The sequence below is a fragment of the Lytechinus variegatus genome, chromosome 4 (genome assembly GCF_018143015.1).
Source record: "Lytechinus variegatus isolate NC3 chromosome 4, Lvar_3.0, whole genome shotgun sequence".
Lineage (NCBI taxonomy): Eukaryota > Metazoa > Echinodermata > Echinoidea > Temnopleuroida > Toxopneustidae > Lytechinus > Lytechinus variegatus.
Window position 1 is genome coordinate 56,873,811 of NC_054743.1, and position 24,110 is coordinate 56,897,920.

Sequence of the window (24,110 nt, forward strand, 5' to 3'; positions counted from 1 at the left end):
AATACAAAACATGATTCTTTGTCTGTGTCAATAGAGATGAAAATCCACTTAAATAAAGCCCCTGCTTCTTCATTTGCTATGTTTTATTGTGGTTTATGCATGTGATGGTCCTGTGAAATAACATGGTTTGAGTCGTGGTTCGAAATACCCATGCATGTTGTTTGTTATATGTTTGCTTGTGCAGAGGTGTGTTTGATTCCATGTTAATGTTGATGTTTAGGTGCATGAAAACAATTAAAAGAAACTGCTGAGAAACTCACTCATCACCACGAAAAAAGAACAGCCACTGCACCTCCATGTGAACCATAATCATATTATATAGGGTATCGTTTTAAATAGAGTTAACTGATCTATTCATTGATATTAATTACAAATTGACAATTATTAAAACAGGGGAGGGATTCTCGATCAAACTCAAAACAAACAGCAGAGTAACTCATTCATCACCATTGAAAAAAGCACAGTGACTTTCAATATTGTGTCATTTTGCAACTTTTGAATTTACACCTTGCCCCACATTTCAAGGCACTGCACCTCCATGTGAACCATAATCATATCATGTAGGGTATCATTTTAAAGAGAATGAAATTATTTATCTTTTTATGTTAATTCCATATCGATATTTACTAAAAAAGAAGAGGGACTATCGATGAAAGTCAGATTTCCAAACTTTTTTGAGGAGTTTATATGAGATTATTATTTATTAATGTTTTGTGAGAATAAAGCGAACAAGTGACTGTTATAGGACTACCCCTTCAAAGAAGCAAATTAAAAATTAATTTTGAGCGGCCGATCGGGGAAAATATGGGTAAATTTCCCCTTCATTGGCGAAAGCTGGATCCACTCTTAATATATTTGAGTCATATCTGCATACCCGAGGCTTAACTCTTGTACGTTTAAGAACAACAATACAAAATACATGAATATACACTTTTGTATTACTTTTCCCCTCCTTCTACGTTTTGTTTGTTTTTAAATAGTTATCTAATAAATGTTATAAAATATTTGAAATTACATTATTTTTTTGCGTCATTTAATTTCCTTTACAAGGGGTGTATTTTGTGACAGATATAAAAATTAATAACAGTGAAATTGGGCCGAGTGATATTCGGTGGATGTTTCATGTTTTTTAAAGCTTGTGTGTAGTTTTGGTAAATTCACCAAAATGCACCTATCACTATTCCAATTCATTGCTAGCTAATATGAATGGATATGCCCTATAACAGTTATGATGTGGAGGATATGACATGAAAATGTGTTTTACAGGATAAATTTTGCAATTTTACATGGAAATTTAACTTGATAGGGTCACCCGATCAAATTAAATATCTGTGTGTTTTTGTCTTTCAATTAAATCCTATTCCAAATCATGGAATGGGCTGAAACTTTCAAGATGTGTTCTTTGTCTGTAACTTTTGGATATCTAATCACTAAATTTATAAGATAAGTGCTTGAATGCCCATTTTTTTTAAACAAGCATCGCCGAGAGAGGGCGCTATATATCCAAGATTTGAATATTTGAAATTTTCTCAGAGAAGTGCAGTTGGAAAAATATCTAACAGTCTCTACGCTTCAGTAAGACTGTCATATTAGATGATATTCGATTATCAATCATATTATTGACCCTTTACCAAAGCTATACACAGGCTTTAAGGAGCAGTACTCTTTGGTCTCGTTTGTTTTGAATATTGCGGGAAAAAATGAAAATTAAAAAATATATTTAGACTTTTTCAAATAAGATATTCGAATATACAGGGTGTATACATTTTGTGTAAATTGTTTACCACTTTGCGATGATTCATGATGAAGATATTTCCTGATACCGTGTGGGCCTGCATCCTCTTCTTGATCACAAGTGTGTTGCTGGATGATGTCGATAGATGATCTGCCACAGCTTTGGCCACTGTTTGGTCTTGACTCTCATATGCTACGTCAACAATGAAGTCTTTATCGCTTGATGCTATGAGATGAGACACGATATCCAATCCGACCTCCTTCTGCTGGGCTGAGGTGAAGTACAGAAGCTCCTTGAATTCCCAGATGTTGTTCATGATATATTTCACCAACTTGTCGTATTCACTCCTGTCTGAATTGTGAAGAGATGCCAGATACATCCCTGATAGATACTCCTGAAACAGCTTATGGGGGAACTGCACGGATGAGTCTGCGGGATGTTTATTGTATCTCTGTCTCCTCTGAAGGATCGGTGCTTGTTTAGTGAGTACTCCAACTTGACAACCTATTGTCACATACCCGGGCCAGCTCTTGAACTCTTGTTCAGTGAACACCAATCGCCTTTCCAAGAGCCCCTGGAAGGCAAGACAACCGATGTTGGATAGATGGAGAAATATTTCTGCACGCTGTACATGCCATTCCTCGTCTCTTGCAGACAGACCGAGCTTTGAGAGATAATGATCGACCAAGAATTGGACCATCTCGTTAATGAGCTGAGAAAATGTTTGTAATTTCGACATTGCTATGCGACGAGCTCCATCGAATTCTTTCCACATGATACACAGCATAGCTGTGTATATGGGGTATGGAGCCATGTTCCTTCTGATCACATCGTTATTTGATATAAATCGATTCAAATCTTCAGCTGAAGTTGCATCTGGAAGGAAGAACCGGGTGACGTAGGAAGAGCGATTTGCATCAGAGAAACCTTCCACGGCAATGAATGCATAAAGCCTTCTAAGCTCAGTAATCTTCCGTATCTCATCCGATCTCCATCGTCTTGATGTGATTAGTACTTTACCTGACTTAAACAGTCGATTGAGGATGATAAGGGCGATTTGATGAGAGCTGTTAAGATCACCAGCTAGCTCGTCTAGGCCGTCAAGAACAAGAAATACGTCTTTCTGATGAGAGAAGACATACTTGTTCAGCTGCATGGCAGTAACCTTAATGTCGTCTGGGAGGTAAGACTTTATAATCTCTCCAATAGTCTTATTCTTTGCTTCACGAAGGAGGACGAAAAGGACCAGTTTGAAATCTTGGTAGCCGGATGCATGAATCCAGTCCCAAACGATCTTCGCACAGAGAGTTGTCTTCCCCACACCCCCTTCACCTTCAAGTAGCAGACGTTTAGGAAAGACTCCGTTAACCTTGGTCTTGAGGAGGTCCGCGTAGAGTAGCAGTGCCTTATGGGTTGTTCCCTTATCTTCTTCCATCAACGTTAAGTTGGTGAAGATCCGGTCTAATTGAAATAAAAGGGCGCTGTTCAGTGGATCGGCTGGAATCTGACAGTGATGAATGGAAGAATATTCTTTGACCGCTTTGATGACCTGTTGAATTTCCTCTTCTGTCATTGAGGGTATGTGATCACCAACCTGACCTGTGATGAAATAGAAAATAACATGTCTCCAGTCCAAAGTAGTGCAATTCAACTGAATATGAATGGACTTTTAATCGATATGTGATGTCATTCGATATTTTTTTCTTAGGGATCAATATATTTTGGAAATACATTATGCCCATTTCTGAGTTATTTGATGTTTCAACATTGTGAATGACAGGGAATAACTTCAGCCTATTGTGATCTATTGTGATTATTATGTTTTAAGATTAACCATTAATATATGTTAGGCATTCTTTTATTATTTTTATTGATTATTATTATCTAAATATTAATTAATCTTGTATATGATTTTCAATATTAGGATAACAACCATCACTGTTAAAGTGATCCCTGTTATTACTATCTTTATCAAGTCACCATTATAATGTTTTTCTCTATTGGAGATGGTAATCACCTTTCTGTACACAATCGGCCAACTGTACGAGATTGATGTCTTTTAACTTGTTGGACAGTATCTCCCTCGCTTCATCTTGTAGTACTGTCTTCAGCCATTCACAAAGCATCTTATAGATAGCTTGCATTATGTTGCCAATGTTGTCATCCTTGAATCGACTTAGTTGAGCCTCAGTGAATCCTAAAGCTAGTCCAACCTTCCTGAAGTCTGATTGATCCATACCGTCAGCAAGGAGATGGAGTTCGAACTCGGTTAGATTCTCAGCGCTAAACCAAATACAAAAACACCAGAGACAGTAAGAGAGAAGTTCTTTCAATTACTTTCAAGAGAAAATGTGTTGTGTTAAATTATAGTATTTTACATAAATACTGTTAGGTTTGGCATCTCTCAGAGATGAAATCGGAAAGAAAATAAACTATAGCTGGCCGTACAGACTGAATGAATCATCATGTTCAATGATACATTTATACAAATAACCAACCGATAATTGGTACTCTGTCGATATACTTATGGATTCAAACCGTCATGGAAATATTGCGAACCGGCGATTGGTCTAACACCCCGTCGTAAGGCGAAAGAGACTGTATAATATTTCGATCGTCCCTTCTTGTACTCACAACAGTGTCGTAATGCCTTGATGCTTGGTTTTGGCCTTAGGCCTACTTTTTCAAAGCCTTGGCCTTGAGGATTTTGAGCCTTGAACTTTTAAGGCATTTTCAAGGCACTTTGTATTTTGCACTTTCATTTGTTTGATATAAGTAATTATAGATGTTTCAATTGTTCTGTATATTCAATGACACTAATGGTCAATACTACCAGTCAGCAGTAGCAGCAGTAGTAGTAAGTATAATTGCAGAGCCATCATTATCACCATTATCAAGAATTAACAATATTAATGATAATGATAGTAATATTATGATAAAGAATATTGTGATTTGATGACAGGAATAATTTTGACAAATGTGACTGCAATTTTGATACCAATTTTAATACTTTTAAAATAGCTATCTCTAAATATAGATAACAAGGTTGATTTCTATCCCATTAGTATTTTCCTTCTATCAATTTCTTTGGCCGACAAGTCTTTAAGTCGTAATGAAAAGATTGGCCTGATGAACCAAAAATTTTGGCTCGAATTATTTAATTGGTAAGCTATATGTATCATATTTGAGGGGCCCACATTGTACAAGCATTGCTTTTAGTGGGTTCCTCCATTTCCATCTTAATTTAATTTCTATTGAAAAATAGTATACATAGGACCTATTTAAAACCTACAATGTGTTGTCCAAATTGTCTGAGTGTTTTTCCCACAACATATGTATTATTATTTTTTTTTTGCAACGGATAAAAATATCAATGTTTATATATGGTATACAATTTATTTTTCTTTGATGGAAGTGAAATAAATAAATTTGAATATGAACTTGAATTTAAATATTTATGAGTCACTAATTGCAGTCCTTGCTTCCTTTTTTGGTCAGTATATTATAAAATTTCAGCTCGCGCTTCGCGCTTGTGTTAGTTCTGCAGTGAGATACACACCTTGTTCACGATTACAAAAACAGCTCGGAATATTTAATTTTCTTTTTTTTTGTCTCACCTGCGAAGCAGAGTGAGACTATAGGCGCCGCTTTTCCTGCGGAGGCGACGGAGGTGGCAACGTCAACACCAAATCTTAAAGTGATTGGTTAACATTGGTTTGACTTTCAAAAAATCTGAGCTAGAAGGTCACACTTGTCACCTGTGTCTGTGATATATTCAAAAAATGAAGCCCAGAAAAAAAATTGCGTTCGAAAGTGATTATTTAGTGCTTTAAAAATTAAAATATAAAGTGACCGGAAAGACCATCTTAATTTCATCCCATATACTTATGTGTACTATAATGTGTACTACGTGGAGCGTTGTGGCCCAGTGGATTAGTCTCCGGACTTTGAAACAGAGGGTCGTGGGTTCAAATCCCAGTCATGGCGTAGTTTCCTTCAGCAAGAAATTTATCCACATTGTGCTGCACTCAACCCAGGTGAGGTAAATAAGTACCTGGCAGGAACTCATTCCTTGAAATGCCAGCGCGTTGTAAAAGGCTGCGAGGCTAAAGCCAGGGTAATAATATCCAAGTCCTTTGGAAGCGCATAGAGACGTTGTTTATAGTGTGTTATGCACTATACAAGAACTGTCTATTATTATTATTATTACGTTGTCTATAAGACGCCTATTTACAAAATCGGGGTTTGCCTTGTATTTTTAGCTTTCCATTCTCAATAATGGTTGTTTTTGGGATTTATTAGTTCTAATACATGCACTTGTACACATGTTTCACCTTGGTTTGAAATTTTTCTAAATCGGCTGCTCACAAAGTTAACCAATACCTTTAACCGAGGTTTAAGTGTTTGAAATGACAGCATAACTTAGAAAGTATATGGACTTAGTTCATGAAACTTGGCTATAAGGTTAAACAAATAATACTGAACAAGTGCCTTAGTTTCAGGTCACATGACCAAGGTCAAAGGTCATTTAAGGACAATGAACTTAGACCGTGTTGGTGGAATCAACATCATAATCTTAACGGAAGTTTAAGTTTTTGAAATGTCATCATAACTTAGAAAGTATAAAGACCTCGTTCATGAAGCTTGAAAATAAGGTTAATCAAGCATTACTAAACATTATGTGCAAGTTTCAGGTCACATGATTAAAGGTCAAAGGTCATTTAGGGTCAGTGAAATTTGGCCAAGGTGTGGGTATTTGTTGAATCCCCGTCATAAAGTTTGGTCTAGTAAAATTGGACATAAGAGTAATCAAGTATCACTGAATATCCATGACCAACGTCAAAGGTCAATGAACTTTGGCCATGATGGGGGTATCTGTTGAATTACCATCATAACTTCAAAAGCTTATTGATCTGATTCATTTAACTTGGACATAAGAGTCATCAAGTATCACTGAACATCTCATGCGAGTTTTAAGTTTTAGGTCACATGACGAAAGTCAAAGGTCATTGAACTTTGGCCATCTTAGAGGTAATTGTTAGGTTGCTGTCATAACTTATATAATGTATAAAATGTGAATATAGGGGTAACCAAGTATCACTGGCAAGTTTTATCAATGAACTTAGTATTGTATCATTATATGAATAGTGTTTTTGTGAATAATTATTTTATGGTAGTTTTCAATGTCAGCACTGCTGCTATATTGAATCACATGATGCGGGTGAGACCGCCAGAGACATTTCACTTGTTTCTTTAACACGAAATGTCCAGAAATTTAGCTGCCTCGTGTTTCGCCCTGGCAACATCTCGCAAGGATGCCCTTAAAACAGCGATTAGCACCATAATTGACAAAAAATCTAGTTCAACAATTTTAGAATTGATTTTTTTGCATATTTTTTTCGCTTTGCTTTCTCGCACAAAAGTAATGCCTGAATATCCATCTTATCAGTTAGAAATCATTAAAAAAAGCTTTGCTCAAGTAAATTTTTATGAAACACACCACTACTTCACGCAGATTATAATCTCATTTTGAAAATATCTGTTTGCACCAAAATGCCCATGTTGATATTTAAGTGCCCTTTTTAGCTTTGACCCCCCCCCCCTCCCCTTAAACAAAAATGCGTTCTGCCGCCCCTGTCTCAGGGAGTGGAGAAAGACATACGTTGAGAATAGCATGCCAGGAACAGATGACCGCGGTAATGATAATTAACATTACATAGGCTAAGTAGATTCGAATCAGCGAAAGAAAAAAAATTATTACTTTTTTGTTATGTCTAAATCTATCAGGAAATTATTTTTGTTTTAATTCAATATTTTTTAATTCAAATAAACATTTATTTTCCTCCATTTTACAAAGGTACCTCATTATTGTTCACAAGAATACACTTCAAATCAATTTCTATAAATAATATAAATATAAACAACTTATGTGTAAAGAGGAATATATGTCCCTAGAAGCGTATGTTTTTGGCGGGATACGCCTGTGGACAAATATATACAATACACAAAATACAATACAAAGATAAGAAGGGCTAGGAAAGGAGAAAAGAAGTAGAAAAGAAAACGGGAAGAAAACGAGAGAGGGAGAAGTGAGCAGGAAGGCGGGCGAGCAAATAGAGCGTACAACAATGTATGATGGAGAGAGGGAGAGAGAAAAAAAAAAATCATAATGCCGCAACATTTGCACATTATTCATGTTAACTTAAGATCAAAAGGAATGTAAGGTATTAGGATATTCAAGCATAGGATGATAAAATTGATTTTTTAATCTTAAATTTTAAGCTACATGTAGTTGCTGACAAGGATTTTTTTATGTAGTCTGGAAGATCATTCCATATATTTTTCGGGCCAGAATAACGGATGTTGTGTTGAAAGATAATCTTTTTGTGTTTAGGAATATATATTTGGTTATTTGTTTGGGTATCAAAATGATGTATATTTGATACATGCGCAAAGAAATCACGAAAATTTTCTGGAATTTGAGAATTTAAACACCTGTACATAAAATTACATTGCTGAAGTTTACTGATGTCGTTAAATTTCAGCAGTTTCTGGGAATGAAATAATGATTTCGTGTCTGTTGGTGGTATGATGTCGTTCACAGAAATTATACGCACAATTTTATTTTGAAGGGAACATATTTTTTTAAGATGGGTTTGGTATGTGCAAGCCCAGACCAAATTACAATAATAAAAATATGGCGAGATAAGAGAGCAATATAATGTACGTAGGACAGGTTTTGGAAGATAAAAACTTAGACGATGTATAATTCCGATATTTTTCGCTACCTTGTTTTCAATTTCATTTATGTGATGTGACCATGTTAAATTACTGTCAATGATAATACCAAGAAATTTTGTATTTTCAACTCTGGGAAAAATGTGGCTATTAAGCCTAACTTCAACATGATTAAAATCTATATGCATTGTAGAGTTACGGAAAATAATGTAATTGCACTTTTTGTAATTGATTGTGATTTTACATGTACAAGGGTCAAATTTTTTGCTCACTCACTCGCTCCCACCTTTTATAAATTTTGCCCTGTGTACCATGTCTGCCGTCTATGCATTGTTGGCTCATTGTTCCATATATCGAAATTTTGAAATGCCTTGGCCTTGCACTTAGCTTTGAGGTCTTGACCTTGGGTATTAAATTCTTGGCCTTGGCCTTGAACGATTGAGCCTTGACTACAACACTGACACATTATGGTATGATGTAATAGGCCGTATTAATGTACAATATATTAGTATAGTGATGATGATGATAATAATACTTATGATAATGGTGATGATAATGATGAATTATTTCAATTTTCTTACTAGGTATTTGGACCAGGATTTTGCTCCACGTCACCGGACCTCAGGAGGAGCACGTTGGTCATACCAGAAGAGAGTGAATTCCTTTGTGTTTCATCTGCTCCACCGTTGGGTGAACGTGATCTACTGACTAAAGAGATTGGTGTTCCATGAAACTCTGCGATCTCCTAGAACGAAGAGAGGGACATGTGACAGAAAGACCTTTTAAATGATAAACAGATTATCGTACACACTGTTTTATAGTTTTATAATAATTCCTTTATTCTTTACTCACTATACGTATTTGAAATTATATCTTGATATTTGAATGTACTATTTTATAGGTGTATCTCACTACATTTTATTTTATTTGGAGCGTCTCACTTTATCTCCTCCGCCAATGCCTGTTTCGATAATCGTTCCGTTCTCACTGACTTTGCATCGTTCACACTCAGAGTTCTTTGCCCTACGTTCTCGTTTTTGCGTAAGAATCCTTTGTGTTGCGGCTCCTCGTCCTTCTTCATGTTCTTTATGTGTTTTGTGTTCTTTGCCTTCTCCCCTCGCTTTGTTACTTTGCTTTACTGCCTCTTATATGACCTTCACCGACACTTTCTTGGACATAACACAACACTTTCGGATATGTACCGACTTCTTAGCATAGACAATACACCTCAGTTTCCATTTACATCATTGGATAATGATGACCTCTTCAGCGAATTGAGACCTCAGGATATTGTACTTAACAACCCAATGATTCCTTCATTTTATGATAATTTTGTTACTAATAATATAAATTTAGCTTCGGAAGAATTAGATCTCGATATTGAACAGGATCATAACATATTGCAAAATCCTTCTCCTGAGTATATTACGCAACATCAGGTAAATAATCTTACAAAAAATTTTAACGACGATACATTCTGCATAATGCATGCCAATAAAAGAAGTTTAAATAAACATTTTGATGAACTTCAGTTACTTTTGAATAACACTTCAAATTCTAAAAAATGCCCCTTTTCTTTAATTGGCCTTACTGAGACATGGATATCGTGTGATTCTAACCATCAATTTTCAATAACGGATATGATTTTGTAATGAATAACCGAGAAGACAGACCTGGGCGTGGGGTAGCGTTCTATATTTCACATGACTACGAGTATACGGTTTGTGATTATCTTAACTCCATGAACGCCAATGTAGAATCTCTATTTATTGAAATTAATATTCCTGGTAGTAAAAATATGATTATTGGTGTAGTTTATAGACCCCCAAACTCAAATACAAATGACTTTCTAACTTACCCTTCCGAAACAACAAATAATCCAGCTCTCGTTAATAAGGATGTAATATTTATAGGTGATTTTAACATTGATTTATTGAAACACAACAATATATCTCAAGATTTTCTTGAAACTTTTTTTTCGGCCTCCTTCTTGCCTCTGATTTCTAATCCTACTCGTGTGGTTAATGAAACTGCTACACTTATTGACAATATTTTCTGCAACATTCTCCCTCCTCCCGATTCTTCTATAATACTTTCTGACATTACGGACCATTTCCCGATTCTTACTCATTTTTCATTAAGACGACCAATTAGACCGATACACTCCCAACAACGAAGACGTAGACCTACGCATGAAAATACAGCCAGTCTAGGTGCTTCTTTGGATAATGTAGACTGGTCAGTTGTATACAATTCTGTAGATGTTAATGCGTCCTTTAACATTTTTATGAATATAATAAATGAGAAATTAGACCTGCATATACCCTTAAAAAAAGATTAGCGTAATACATACAAAACGATTTCTAAGTCACCATGGATATCGCCATCTATCTTACGTTCGATTAATAGAAAAAATAACTTATTTTATGAATTCAAAATGAAAGGTACAGAACAATCAAAAATAAAATACACATCTTATAAGAATACACTTACTAAAATATTACGCATTGAAAAGAAAAATTACTTTGCGAGGCAGTTGGCTCTATATAAACACGACATGCAAACACATGGAAGGTTCTAAAACAGACCATGAATCTCTCCAATAATAAATCAAGTATTTCCAAAATTAGATTTAATAATGTTATTGTTAATGATGGTGACAACCTTTCAAATATTTTTAATAACCATTTCTCTTCCATTGGCGTAAATCTAGCTAAAGATATTCCTCCCGCGACGAAAAGTTTTTCGGACTTTCTCGGCCCGCCTAACCCTAATTCAATATTTTTTACTCCAACATTATAATCAAGAAGTTATTGATATCGTATCTGGTTTGAAAAATAAAAAAAAACCTGGCTTTGATGAAATTAATAATTGTATTTTAAAATCCGTAATAAATTCTATTGTTTCCCCGCTGGTGCATATATTCAACCTTTCCTTAGAAAATGGTACAGTACCAAAACAAATGAAGATAGCCAAGGTAATTCCTTTATTTAAAAAAGGTGATAAGTTGGATGTCGGTAATTACCGACCTATTTCTCTTTTGTCCACATTTTCTAAGATCCTTGAAAGAATAGTATACATCAGAGCAGAATTTTTTTTGTCAATGCATAATATTTTATCTGATGTTCAATTTGGGTTTCGCGACAAGCACAACACCACTCATGCCCTGAAGAATTTTGTCAACAAAGTAGTCAATGCTCTAGAAAAATCTAGTCACCTTGTGGGTATTTTCCTGGACTACTCCAAGGCCTTCGATATTATTAATCATGAAATCCTACTTAAAAAAATATCTCACTATGGTGTGCGAGGGAAGGCCTTGGAGTGGTTAAGGAGCTACTTACTTAAAAGACAACAATACGTGTTTGTTAAAGATCATAACTCCAATATGAAATATGTTAACTGTGGAGTCCCCCAGGGTAGCTTATTGGGCCCACTTCTTTTCACAATTTATATAAATGATTTGTGTAGATCATCCAAAATTTTATCCCTTATCTTGTTTGCAGATGATTCGACCTTATTTTTTATCATCAGAATCCACAAACTTTAGTTGATGTTATTAATTCTGAACGTATTAATGTTACTGAGTGGATAAGAGCCAATCGATTATCTTTGAACCTTAACAAAACAAAATACATGTTATTTAGTAATTCCATAGACAAGTTACCGATGAACATTATGTTTGATAATACCCCATTAGAAATGGTACCTTACACCAAATTTCTTGGAATAACAGTTGACAGTAAACTTTCTTGGAAAAATCATATTGAAAATATATCCAAAATAATTTCACGAAATATTGGTATTAGTAATAGGCTAAAATTTTGCATTCCCTCCACATCATTAATCATGCTCTACTCATCCTTAATCTTGCCTTATTTGAACTATGGGATTCTTATTTGGGGTGATACCCATCAATATGTATTATATAAATTGTTGTTTTTGCAAAAGAAAGCACTTCGTATTATTCATAGTACATGTTTCCGTTCTCATACGGACCCTCTTTTTCTAGAAAGTAAACTGTTGAAAGTAAAAGACCTGTATTTACTACAGTTAGGGCACTTCATGTATAGTTACAATAATAATGCACTTCCCCATATTTTTGATGCCATGTTCCCTAAATATCAATTTTATCATAACTACCCCACGAGACACTCTGACGAACTTCACATCCCACTTTACAGATCTTTACTGGCCAAAAATATACACAATAAAAAAAGTAAGTCCCCCTTAAACAAACATCAATAATTTCCAAACCAATGCGAGTTTTTAATATATTTTTACATGAGCGTGTAGGTAATTTTATAAGCTACCCTATGAGTAAATGTTATGGACGTATTTTACGTCATGCTTCAGTGAGCACCGTCAGAAGGCAAAAATGTCACTTTTCAAAAGTCACAAGCCAAATATCATGACTTTGATTCCATTTCATTGGAACTTATTCCACATTCTCATCACAAAAAATAGTCAGAAGGCTTATAAAAGGTACTTTCTAGAGGACGACACAACTTTTTTGGCTAAATTTCACGGTTGAATAAACACAAGACAAAATTTGCTATAATTGGTTATTTTACACCCTTCTATCAATAGAAATGATCGAATATGATGACAGTTATTTTTGGGAAGAGTTTCTGCAACAGTATTCATCGTTTCACGGTTCAACGAACATTTATTAAAAACAAAAAATATGATTTTCAAATATCATAGGCAAGTATTGTTTCATTTTGGTACCTGAAAATGTTCTTTTTACAACGTTTTCGTTGTGTTTATGACCAATTAACATGCTTCAATGATTCAAAGGCATTTAATTAAACATTCACGCTTGAATGAACATGTGGAATGTGATAAGCTCTTTTCTACGTTATTGGAAAAAATGCAATTTGTAACTACGGATATCTCTCACAAACCTCCTTGCATAGTTCATTTGATTTGATTTTTGTGAAAATCCAGATGTTTAATGCATCAGTGAAGACACAATACTCGAAAATTATGCAAATGAGAAGAAATTTCAAGGCCTCTGCCTTACTCTGTGCCCTATCAAATTGTTAGTTTGGTGTGCGCACCTTTTGGATAGTGTTACTCTGAAGCCATGTGCGAAGTTTCATGAAATAACTGTTGGCAGAAGTAACAAAAACCGTCCATGAAACAAGCCCTCATTTCAAAATTTTGACTTCTCTCATAGACTTGTGTACATTATGGGTGCATATGTTTACGAATAAGTAACCCCTTATTCAATATGGTGCAACTTTTTTTCAAGGCTGTCTTTAGCAATGTCGTTTGGCAGTAATGTTTATCAACCTATGGGCAAAATTCTGTGCAAAAATGAAATCGATTTGTTTATTTATGGATGAGTGAGCACGCATCAAAGTGGGAAAATTGGTATCTTCAATGTCACAGACACATTTTAAAGGATAATAAAGTGATTATTTTGGGGGAAATTCGGTTTCAAATGTGACTTTAATTGCTGTTGTTTTTATCATCCATTACTACACATTTTCCGAATTTTAAACATTTTCATGGTTGAGCGAGCACAATCGAAAACTTAGGAATGAATACTCTTTATACTGCATAAATGTATTCTTTTCCTAACAATTTCTCAGGATCAGTTGAATGTATGGACAAATCAGTGGTGGATCCAGAATTTTAAAATGGGGGAGGGGCCTATAATCGGGGGAGCCACTAAAATTTTCAAATTTTAACATGATCTAACAAGTTGTAGAGGATACTACCGTAAACCCCTATGATGATACGTCACAATTCAGGGGCCGCGGAACGGTTTTCAAAGTGGGAGGGGGGGGGGGAGACTGAGCCAAAAGGGGGGGGGGCTGATCATGCAAAAAAATAAAAACTGCATGATTATTTTTACATTTTTGTACATGCTTTTGGAAAAAAGTTGGGGCTGAAGCCCACCCCCCGCTTCCGCAGCCCCTGCAATACATTGTGCTCACTCAACCATGAACATACGATATCAAAATCTGGTCTGAAGTGGTTGAATGATGGATAGTAAAACAGCATAACACCAAAAAATTCACCTGAAAAACAACTTTTTCTCAACTTTGTATTTGAACAAACTGAAAAACGACTCTTGTGACTTTTAAAAATGGTCATTTTAATTCAATCTTTAATCACTCATGCATGCCTCCACCGATCGATCTCATTTTTCCCCAGGAGTTGCTTAATGAGTTCAGAAAGGTACCTATGAAATATCATATCTCAAACTAATTCGGTTCAAAAGTTACAGCAATTTGATATAGGGGGGACTTACTTTTTTGTTGTGTATACATTCCTATTCAAACGGTCCTAAATTCTGGAACTCACTCGCTAATAATGTTAAAGACAGTGTCTCCTTGAATTCATTCAAACGTAAACTCAAACGTATCCTGCTTAATTCCTATAATTCTTCGCAACGGAACTAGCACTTCATTATCTTGATTATAATCCTTACATTTTTTCACGTTTATTTTATTATTTTTCATCTATATTGTCCAGTCATATCTTTTGTTATTTCACCAGATCAAGCTGGTTCATGGTCAGCCCTTTCCCATTCTTAGTTTTACTCTTTTTTTAAAAATAGTTGTCTTGTACTGTCCTGTCTATAGACCAATTATACAACGTGAGAGGGCAGCAGACTGGTCGCCATGCTGCGGTGGGCGAATCAACTTTTATACTACACAAGTCAATAGGGTATTTGGTACATTCGTTCGATTTTTTTTTTATTTTGGACCAATTGAGCAGATTTCTTGTAAGATTCACAATGAGCATTAATCGGAGAAGTTCAGGTCGCAGCTGTGCTGTGTTCAATTGCCACAACAATTGGAGAAAGCTTCAGGATTGGAAGCAAAGTGAATGTGAAATTCACTCGCCTTGGACTCGTGAAGCCTGTTTGTGTGTGAAGCCGTACTCCCTGCATAGGTTTCCAGGCCGTGATGAAGGAATGCGTCGCCAGTGGATCTCTCTTCCCCTTCCTCCTTTCTCTCTGTTTTATTCTCTTGCCTTGCCCCCTCCTTTTGGATACTTATAGGCCTGCATAAAATGTGGTGGTGGTGTTTTTTGGGGGGAGGGAGGGGGGATTTATTTGATCATGCTTAGATGGAAATAATCAGTCCCCCTCTCTCTCTCTCTCTCTCCCTCTCTATCTCACACTATCCCCCTCTCTCTCTCTCCCTCTCACTATCCCCTTCCCTGTATTACACTATCCCTCTCTCACACACTCTCTCGCTAGCCCCCCCCCCTCTCTCTCACTACCCCCCCCCCCCTTTCTCACTATTCCCCTCTCACTATCCCCCTCCTCTCACACATACTCTCTCCCCGTCTTCCCCTCTCTCACCCTCTCTCTCATCCTCTCTCTCTCTCTCTCCCTCTCTCACTCTTTGTCTCGTTCACTCTCCCGCTACTCTAATACAATTTACTAGCAACAAGAAGTGAGCTCCCTGATGAAAACCAACAGCGATTCTTGGTCATCATCAACTCACTTTTACTGACAAAACTAAGGGGAAAAAGTAGCCAAAGTGCAAAAATTCATCATACCTTCATCGGTCAGATATGGCCATTGTCTTACATCGTCTACCCAGGTGTCCATGCTTTATTTTATTGATTTATGATGAAGTTAATGACACAATATCAGAGCTTATCTGTAATCGTTCATTGAATTTGTACACAGAGCCAATCGCGGTCAGCGCACTTGCCCACCGCAGCAATGGCGTTGCCGATAGAGGGCCAAATACATAAACCGGCCGTGAAATTGGTCTATTGTTTTGTCTTGTCTTCTACGTCTTGTCATCCCCTCTCTCTGTTTTTTTCCTCTCTTGCGCAACATATCCTTTACAACGAAGACCTCTTTGTGTGAAAAGCTTTGCATTTGTTCAGTTATTATGTTTCCGTCATTATGATGTCTTTTTCTCTTTTTCTTTCCTGTAATACATGCATGTACGCATATAGTAAGTCGACTATAATTTCTTCTTTTCCAAGGGGGGTCCACAATTTTACAAGCTTTGCTTTTTAGTGGATCCCCCTCATTTCCAGATCAATTTATGCTCTATATTATACTGTTTTTTTACGAAGTAAGAATGCCCTTCTGTAAAATTGTGTTTGATTTGTATTGTTTTAATATCACTTTGTATTATTTTTTAATGGAAATGAAATAAAAGAATTGAATTGAATTGAAATAATGTATATCCTTCCGACTTATTTTGTTCTAGTCCACGTCCTGGACGATTTTTATTGATCGGGCAAACCCTATCGGACCTCCCCCCCCCCCCCCACGCACACATAACCAACACACACACACGCCCTCCACTGATTCACTTACAGTCAGTCGGCAAGCCCCTGTGTCAATTAGCAAATGGGCAAGATTTATCCAAGTCTTCTCGTGGCTGAATTCACGTCCCTGCAAAATCTCGTGAATTGTGAGACTTTCTTTCTAAACGAATTTAACCACTTTCTCCTTATTTTTGTACCATGAGGAAGAATAAATGTTACTCTTTTATATTGGTCAATTCTTATGAATAAAATATTTTGATAAATAAGTGAATATTGTAAGTGAAAAGATGCATCAAACAGAATTTTCTTCCTCTGTTTTCACTTGCAAATTGTGCAACATTTTGTGTTATAGACACAAACATTAATTATATCATCAGAAAGCTTAAACTCTCTACTTCCTTACAATATCACTCATGATATGTGGCATCTTTTAGATGGGTCAGCAGCCAGCTTTTTCCATCAAGATGCAAGATGAGATTTCTAAAATTTCTGAGTAACATAAAATCCAGAGTTCTGATTGGCTTAATAATGTTTTCACAAGAACAGGCACGGGTAATTTGAAGAGATTACCACATGGTGAGTGCGACCTTGCAGAGGCCCAGTGTGGAGAACATTGGAATTTGCGTAAGCGTGTGGTCTCTATGACCAATCAGAGTGCAGTATTCTTGTTTTTGCGTGTGTATGCGTGTTATGAGGATAAAGTGTGTTATATGTTTGGTAGTCGTATCGTGCAAAACAGTCCAGGAGGTGGACTAATTTTGTTCAAGCGGTGTAAGAATACTTAACATGTCCAAAATTATCAAAACAGGTAACATTAAATTGAGGGACCGGGCTGAAAAATATTCATATCTAAATAAATAGAGTAAAATTTACAGAGCAAAATGCTGAAAATTTCATCAACATCAGATAACAAAATAATAATGAAGTTATTGAAGTTTAAAGTTTCTCAATATTTTGTGAAACAGTTATACGCACGTCGTCGTGAATATTTATTAGGTGGGCTGATTATGTCACATTTCCACTTTCCTTATTTTCTTATGTTATTACATAAAATCATAAATATTTCATTTTCTAAGAATAGATCTAATTTTATATTATAAAATAAAAAAAGAACAAGTGGGAATATGACATCATCAGCCCACCTAATGAATATTCATAAAGACTAGAAGTGGTTCACCGGAATAATGCAAATATTCAAAATTCAATAACTTTGTTATTTGTAATGCGATTTTGATGAAATTTTTAACATTTTGCGCTGTGAATTTTACTCTATTTATTGAGATATGAATATGTCCAGCTTGAACAATCACATGTATTGTATTATGTATATATATATACATATTTATATATATACAAACATAGTATGTATATATACAATACATATATACAGTGCGTCCCACAAAAACGGAAACCGAGATTTATCGATGATTTATCATACCTTAATTAAAAATACAATAGACAAATGACCTACCTTTGAAAAGCCTAGAATCTCCTCTTTCATCTGAAATTACTTAAATTATTTCTCATGCATGTGTGAGTAAAAACAATTTGAAGAGGGGATACCGAAAAGTCATTTGGTGGGCTGTTTATATCCCTTTTTTTCTTATCCTGCTAACGGTGTATTCATAAAAAATCTTAGTGAGAAAAAGATGGTTCCAAAGAGAGAAACGAGAGAAACACGTATATGTGTATTTGTGTGTATATATATATATATATATATATATACAGTGCGTCCCAGAATAAACGAAACCGAGATTTAGCAATCATTTATCATAACTTTATCATAAATAGAATAGACAAATGACCTACCAATTTAAAGCTTAGAATCTCCTCTTTCATCTGATATTACTTAGGTTATTTCTTATTCATGCATAAGTGAGCAAAAACAATTTGAAGAAAGGATACCAAAAACTTATTTGGCGGGGGGTATCTGGGTTTCAAAAAGAAAACCACATTTCTGAAAAGTTAAATATCTGCTCTTTAATTTGGTACCTAAATTACAGAAAATGGTCAAGAAATAAAAAAAGTTCTGTTCATTTGAAATAAGGCTTGTATTTCCATAATTTCATGAGATAAACGTGTTTTCACCGGTTTCCCACAGAAGCTTTCGCATGGTGAACAAAAGATTTAATGCATGGCTGATCGTCAACAAAACGGAGTGTTGAATGAGTTTGAAAGCCAGCCTGGAGAACCTCTTCATTTTATGAAATTATTGAAATTTAAGCCTTATTTCAAATGACCAGAACTTTGTTATTTCTTGACCATTTTCTGTAATTTAGGTATCAAATTAAAGAGCAGATATTGAACTTTTCAAAAATGTGGTTTTCTTTTTGAAACCCAGATACCCCCCGCCAAATGAATTTTTGATATCCTTTCTTCAAATTGTATTTGCTCACTCATGCGTGAATGAGAAATAATGTAAGTAATATCAGATGAAAGAGGAGATTCTAAGCTTTAAATTGATAGGTCATTTGTCTATTTTATTTATGATTAAGTTATGATAAATGATAGCTAAATCTCGGTTTCGTTTTTTCTGGGACGCACTGTATATATATATATATATATATATATATATATATATATATATATATATATATATATATATATATATATATATATATATATATATATATATATATATATATTTATACATACATATATATTTATATATCATACCCTACATACCTTCGTACACGATGTGAGCTCAGCGTTGCCAGACGTATCTAATTCAGTACTAGGCGAAGATAGGCCAAGTATACCCGATTGTAAGGGATTTGATGTCTCTTTCTCGTCATGCTTGCCCTCGTCCTGAGAACTAGCTACCTGTTGGTACGACTCCAATGTGCCATCATGTTGGTCTGGTTCACTTTTTTGAGTTGATTTGCAGAGGCTAGCAGGTGATGCGCCATGAATGGTTATATATCTCATGTCCAACTCGTCAAGGTCACAAGGCTCTAGAGCCTTGGTGTCAGAAGGATCAGAGACAGGAAAGGATTCCTTCTCTGTTGAACAAGTTGAAAGAGTACGGTCATCAGCACACTTCAAAGATCCTTGCTGAGCTTGTTGAGTGATATTACGGAGGCTTCTTATATCACATGGAGATCCATTGGCGGTGTTACAATCAGGAATGGCCGAGGTCGACAGAGTCTCCGAACACACATCAACCTGTTTGATGTTACTTGGAGATTCATTTTTGGCCGTTTTCAGGTCTACAGAAGAAGACGGTGGTTGTTGACAGGACTTACTAACAATTTTGCTCTTTTCACCTCTTGAAGAAACATTGGAAGATGGATTATGTCTATTGTCATTGTCATTTTCTTCCAATTGTTCAGTTTCTTGCTTTGGATCATGACGATACCTCCTGAGATACGTGCCGATCCTAACACGCCAGACACTGAGAGATACAGGCATGGTGACATCAGGACACTGCGTGGCATAAACAGAGAACGTAAAATTGATAAATAGTTGACGCATCGATTTATTAATGCATTAAAACAATAAGGATAAACTTTGAAAGTATATTTTTCAAATACAAACATAGTGGTCAGAATTCTAAACACAAACCATGGTCTAAAGTTGGTGTTTCGACTATGGGGAGACAGATGTGACGCACTTATCCATAACTATATGATCAATTTGTCATCGCATTTTGGCACTCAAACATTGATAATAGCTTCACATAGTTTTACCCCACACTTAGACCAAGTTTAAAGCTAAACTGCAGTAATATGAGCCTGTTGATCTGTTGATTTTTTTTCGAGATTTTATACATCATAAATTCGCATTCCAATTAAAACAAGGTGGCTCGCAAACCACGAGTCTCGTCTTATTTCGCAATCAATGAAATATGCAATGTAATATTTTGACCCTATCATCCCTGTGAACACACACCTGTTTACGGATGGTTTATACCAAGTGTAACACAAGTGATGCAGAAATCAAGAAATGATACCAAGTTGAACAAATACCTGACCTTTGACCCCTAGATGACCTTCGACCCATCAACCTCAACACCACAAGTGGTACATTTAAAATGTTCATGATTTGACTATGCACTGTATTATCATTTTCATCAAGTGGTCTTTTTGTTCCGCTGCATATTCCCAACGCTTGTATTAACATAGCTTGTTACTGTAAGGGTGGCACTCCATAAACATACATGATGACATGACGTCACGACACGTCTTTTCCGGCATGATAGAATTCCGGATCATAACATGTTAGGTATAATGGTTGATCTGACAGACTGATCAGAGAAGGTGGTATGCTGGGTGCCGGGTAATAATGACAAAGGTAAAAGTAGCACAGGTGGGATAAAAGTGTCAGAGGTAAAAATGGAAGAGGTAAAAATGGCAAAGGTAAAAATGCCAGAGGTAAAGATCACGACATGCAACATCAATGAGGAAAAGACAGAGCCTTTCCGGTTTACATCAGTCGTAATTATTAACCTTGAATTTGATTTGATTTTATTTGATTTATTTCTGCATTCATATCAATATCAGAATTACAAAATACATGTATATATACAATATTTACAAAGGTAATACATGAATATAACAAAATAATAACAGTCGCATAGTATAAATATTGTAAATAATTAAGAAAAAAGATGTGTCATTTTTGTTTTCAAAACAAGATTATAAATGAATGCAGGAGACCGCTATCGTGAGCGATTAGGCTTCATGATGTTGGAGGCCTCATAAAAGGTACGTAATAGTTCTTCATTGATCAAGTGGGTGCTGTGTAGGTGTAGGTGCAGGTGCGGCAGAGGATGAATGGACTCATATCGACTAGATTAGATTGACACTAACTTTAGTGAATCACTACTGTCATGACTGTGTTCCAACAACTGCAATTCCCTGTACCCCCTCTATTTCACTCATTAGCAACTCAGCAAATCGATTAGATTTATTTATCCATATGTGCATTGGTCTAATGATCAATTTAAATAGTACAATTCATGTTAGAAGATATATAAACATCCTCACACATACACGATGCACTTCCATGCGCATACATGTATATCATGTTTATGATGATTTACTTATTGATACTGTTTATCCTTAATTCATTTCTTTTTGTTGAACGTGAACTTGGGAAACAGCATTGTGGTATGTCGCAATGCTATCGCCATCCCCATCATGGTAAACTGCCGATTCGTCAATTGCCAACTCGCCCACTCGTCACATGGTCTACTTTTATCTTGTCTAATGCAGGGGCGGTGGAATCGGAGGAGCCGGGAAGGCCCGGAATGGCACGTGCCCCCCCCCCAAAAAAAAAAAAAAAATAATAATAATAAAAAATAAATAAATAAAAAATAAATCCTCGTAGGAATTTTTTTTTTTTTCAAAATGGAAAGAGCCCTTTGTTTATTTATTCATTTATTTTGTTTTATTTACCCTGGGTGCCAGTGGTCTCTTCAGTACAAACCTGCTTTACAAGAGAGCCCTGTTAAAATACAAACATATCATAATAATATAGAATGTAAAAAGAGTAAAACATTACATACCACATACAGAGAAAGCAACTATAAAACCAGAAAACAACAACAAATAACACCAGCATAATAAATAGAAATACTTCAAAATAGAGTAATACAATGAAATCAGTGGCGGATGAAGACAAATACTAGCAGCTGCCAGTTAACGTCATTATAGGGGTCTTATCCTTTTTTTTATTAAAAATCAAATAAAAAGTGCTAAACAGGTAAACATATATAAACATAGATTACAATAAAACATTTAAAGAAAAAAATCCCTCCCCAACCCCACTAAAAGCCCACTATGACTATCACATAAGATTATATCACGATTTCGTTAAAATGTATTCAGTTTACTTTCAAAAAAATGAACTAAAATTCTAAACTTAGTTGTTTACATTGCTTTTTTTTAAATAACAAATGATCCACAAGTTTATTTATAGGAAGGATATTGAAAATGACGATTGCTTGATAAGAAAAAGTTGATTTCATATATTTTGTTCTAGGTGTTGGGACATGTGAGGGATTGGTTGCAGCATATCTTGTAGAGTAATAAATTGGTCTATAGGAAACGAGTCTTGTTAGATACATTAGTACAGGGTTATTAATTATTTTATACATTATTATAGTAGACTTGTTAAGAGGTTGAACGCTGCATTTTTTAGTACAAATGTCCCACTTGGCACAAATGTTCCTCGAGTCAAATAAAAAAAAGATTCATCCAAAAAGACACGCTATATCTATGCAAATAATCATTATACATATAATTTATATAGCGTCTTTTCCATTTTGATTAAATGCTCAAGGCGCTTAAGAGAGTAAGACATAAAAGTAAAGAGAACTAAGTACAAAAAAGGGCAAATTTAAAAATGAGGAAAAATTACTGTCTTCAAACCTAGTACCTGCTGGTGAACAAAAGCGATTTTAGGTTGCCCTTAAAGGATGTTGCAGAGTTTGAGTTCTTCAGCTCCTGTGGTAGTGAATTCCACAGGGCTGGTCCGGCATGAGCAAAGGCTCGATCGCCCCAGGATTTTTTAGATAGTGGGATATGCAAGAGACTAGATTGGGATGATCGCAGTGTGCGTGCAGGTTGATAGTGGTGTATAAGAGATTTGTTGTAATCGGGTGCGGATCCATTGATGATATGATGAACCAAAAGTAGAATTTTGAAAACTATGCGATCCTTTATGGGCAACCAATGGAGGTCTTTAAGAACAGGAGTGATGTGATCGCGTTTAATAAACAAGTAATTTGCATAAGTTTGAATATTATGCCGATATAGTAAAAACAAGTATAAAGAATATATATTTAACAAGAACTGCCCTAAAATTGGAAAAAAAGACTTAGTATAAGAAAATGAAGAAAATTGTCATAAAATAATTAGGATATCCTTGTTTATTATTACCTAATTTACATAAATTATGCAAATTATAATTTAAAATAGAGTATTTTCATGAATCCTGAACTGTTCTTAAAATAAAACAGCAACTAAAACACAATGTCAACATTCTACATGTAAGAGAATATATTAGCAAAAACATCGATATGCTTCATGACAGTTTTAGTGTCTTAATTTGCTTAGAAAGAGGGCAAATATGTCAAAATGTATGACGTGATATTGCTCTAAAACGAGACCAAAACAACCTCTATCTCTCAGTTACACTCACGAATCGGGCAATAAAGCGATCAATGGTATGTCATTCGAGATAACACAATCCCAACACAACAGCTTTAATGGGCTTCTCGTATCGCTTTTGTTGGTTTGTCTGCCACACCTTAATCTATGATACATACGGGCAAAATGCATTTTCGTATCGGTAAAACACTATTAATTTTGTTTTATTTGTTTCTAATTTTATTTGTGGAAAATTTACAAGAGACATTGTTTTGCTGGTTACTGCT

The 24,110-nt window shown here is 35.4% G+C and overlaps 1 protein-coding gene across 1 annotated transcript in view; it reads right to left on the minus strand.

Moving 5' to 3' along the window:
• Positions 1–1,715: 1,715 nt before the first annotated feature.
• Positions 1,716–24,110, minus strand: part of LOC121414380 — a 31,829-nt gene continuing 9,434 nt past the window's right edge. The window contains exons 2-5 of the mRNA XM_041607538.1: positions 19,415–20,155; positions 9,055–9,218; positions 3,753–4,018; positions 1,716–3,334 (exon numbers count right to left, since the gene is read on the minus strand). Of these exons, the coding sequence (XP_041463472.1) occupies positions 1,731–3,334; positions 3,753–4,018; positions 9,055–9,218; positions 19,415–20,140 (2,760 nt within the window). The 5' untranslated portion in view covers positions 20,141–20,155 and the 3' untranslated portion in view covers positions 1,716–1,730. The remainder of the gene's footprint in view (positions 3,335–3,752; positions 4,019–9,054; positions 9,219–19,414; positions 20,156–24,110) is intronic.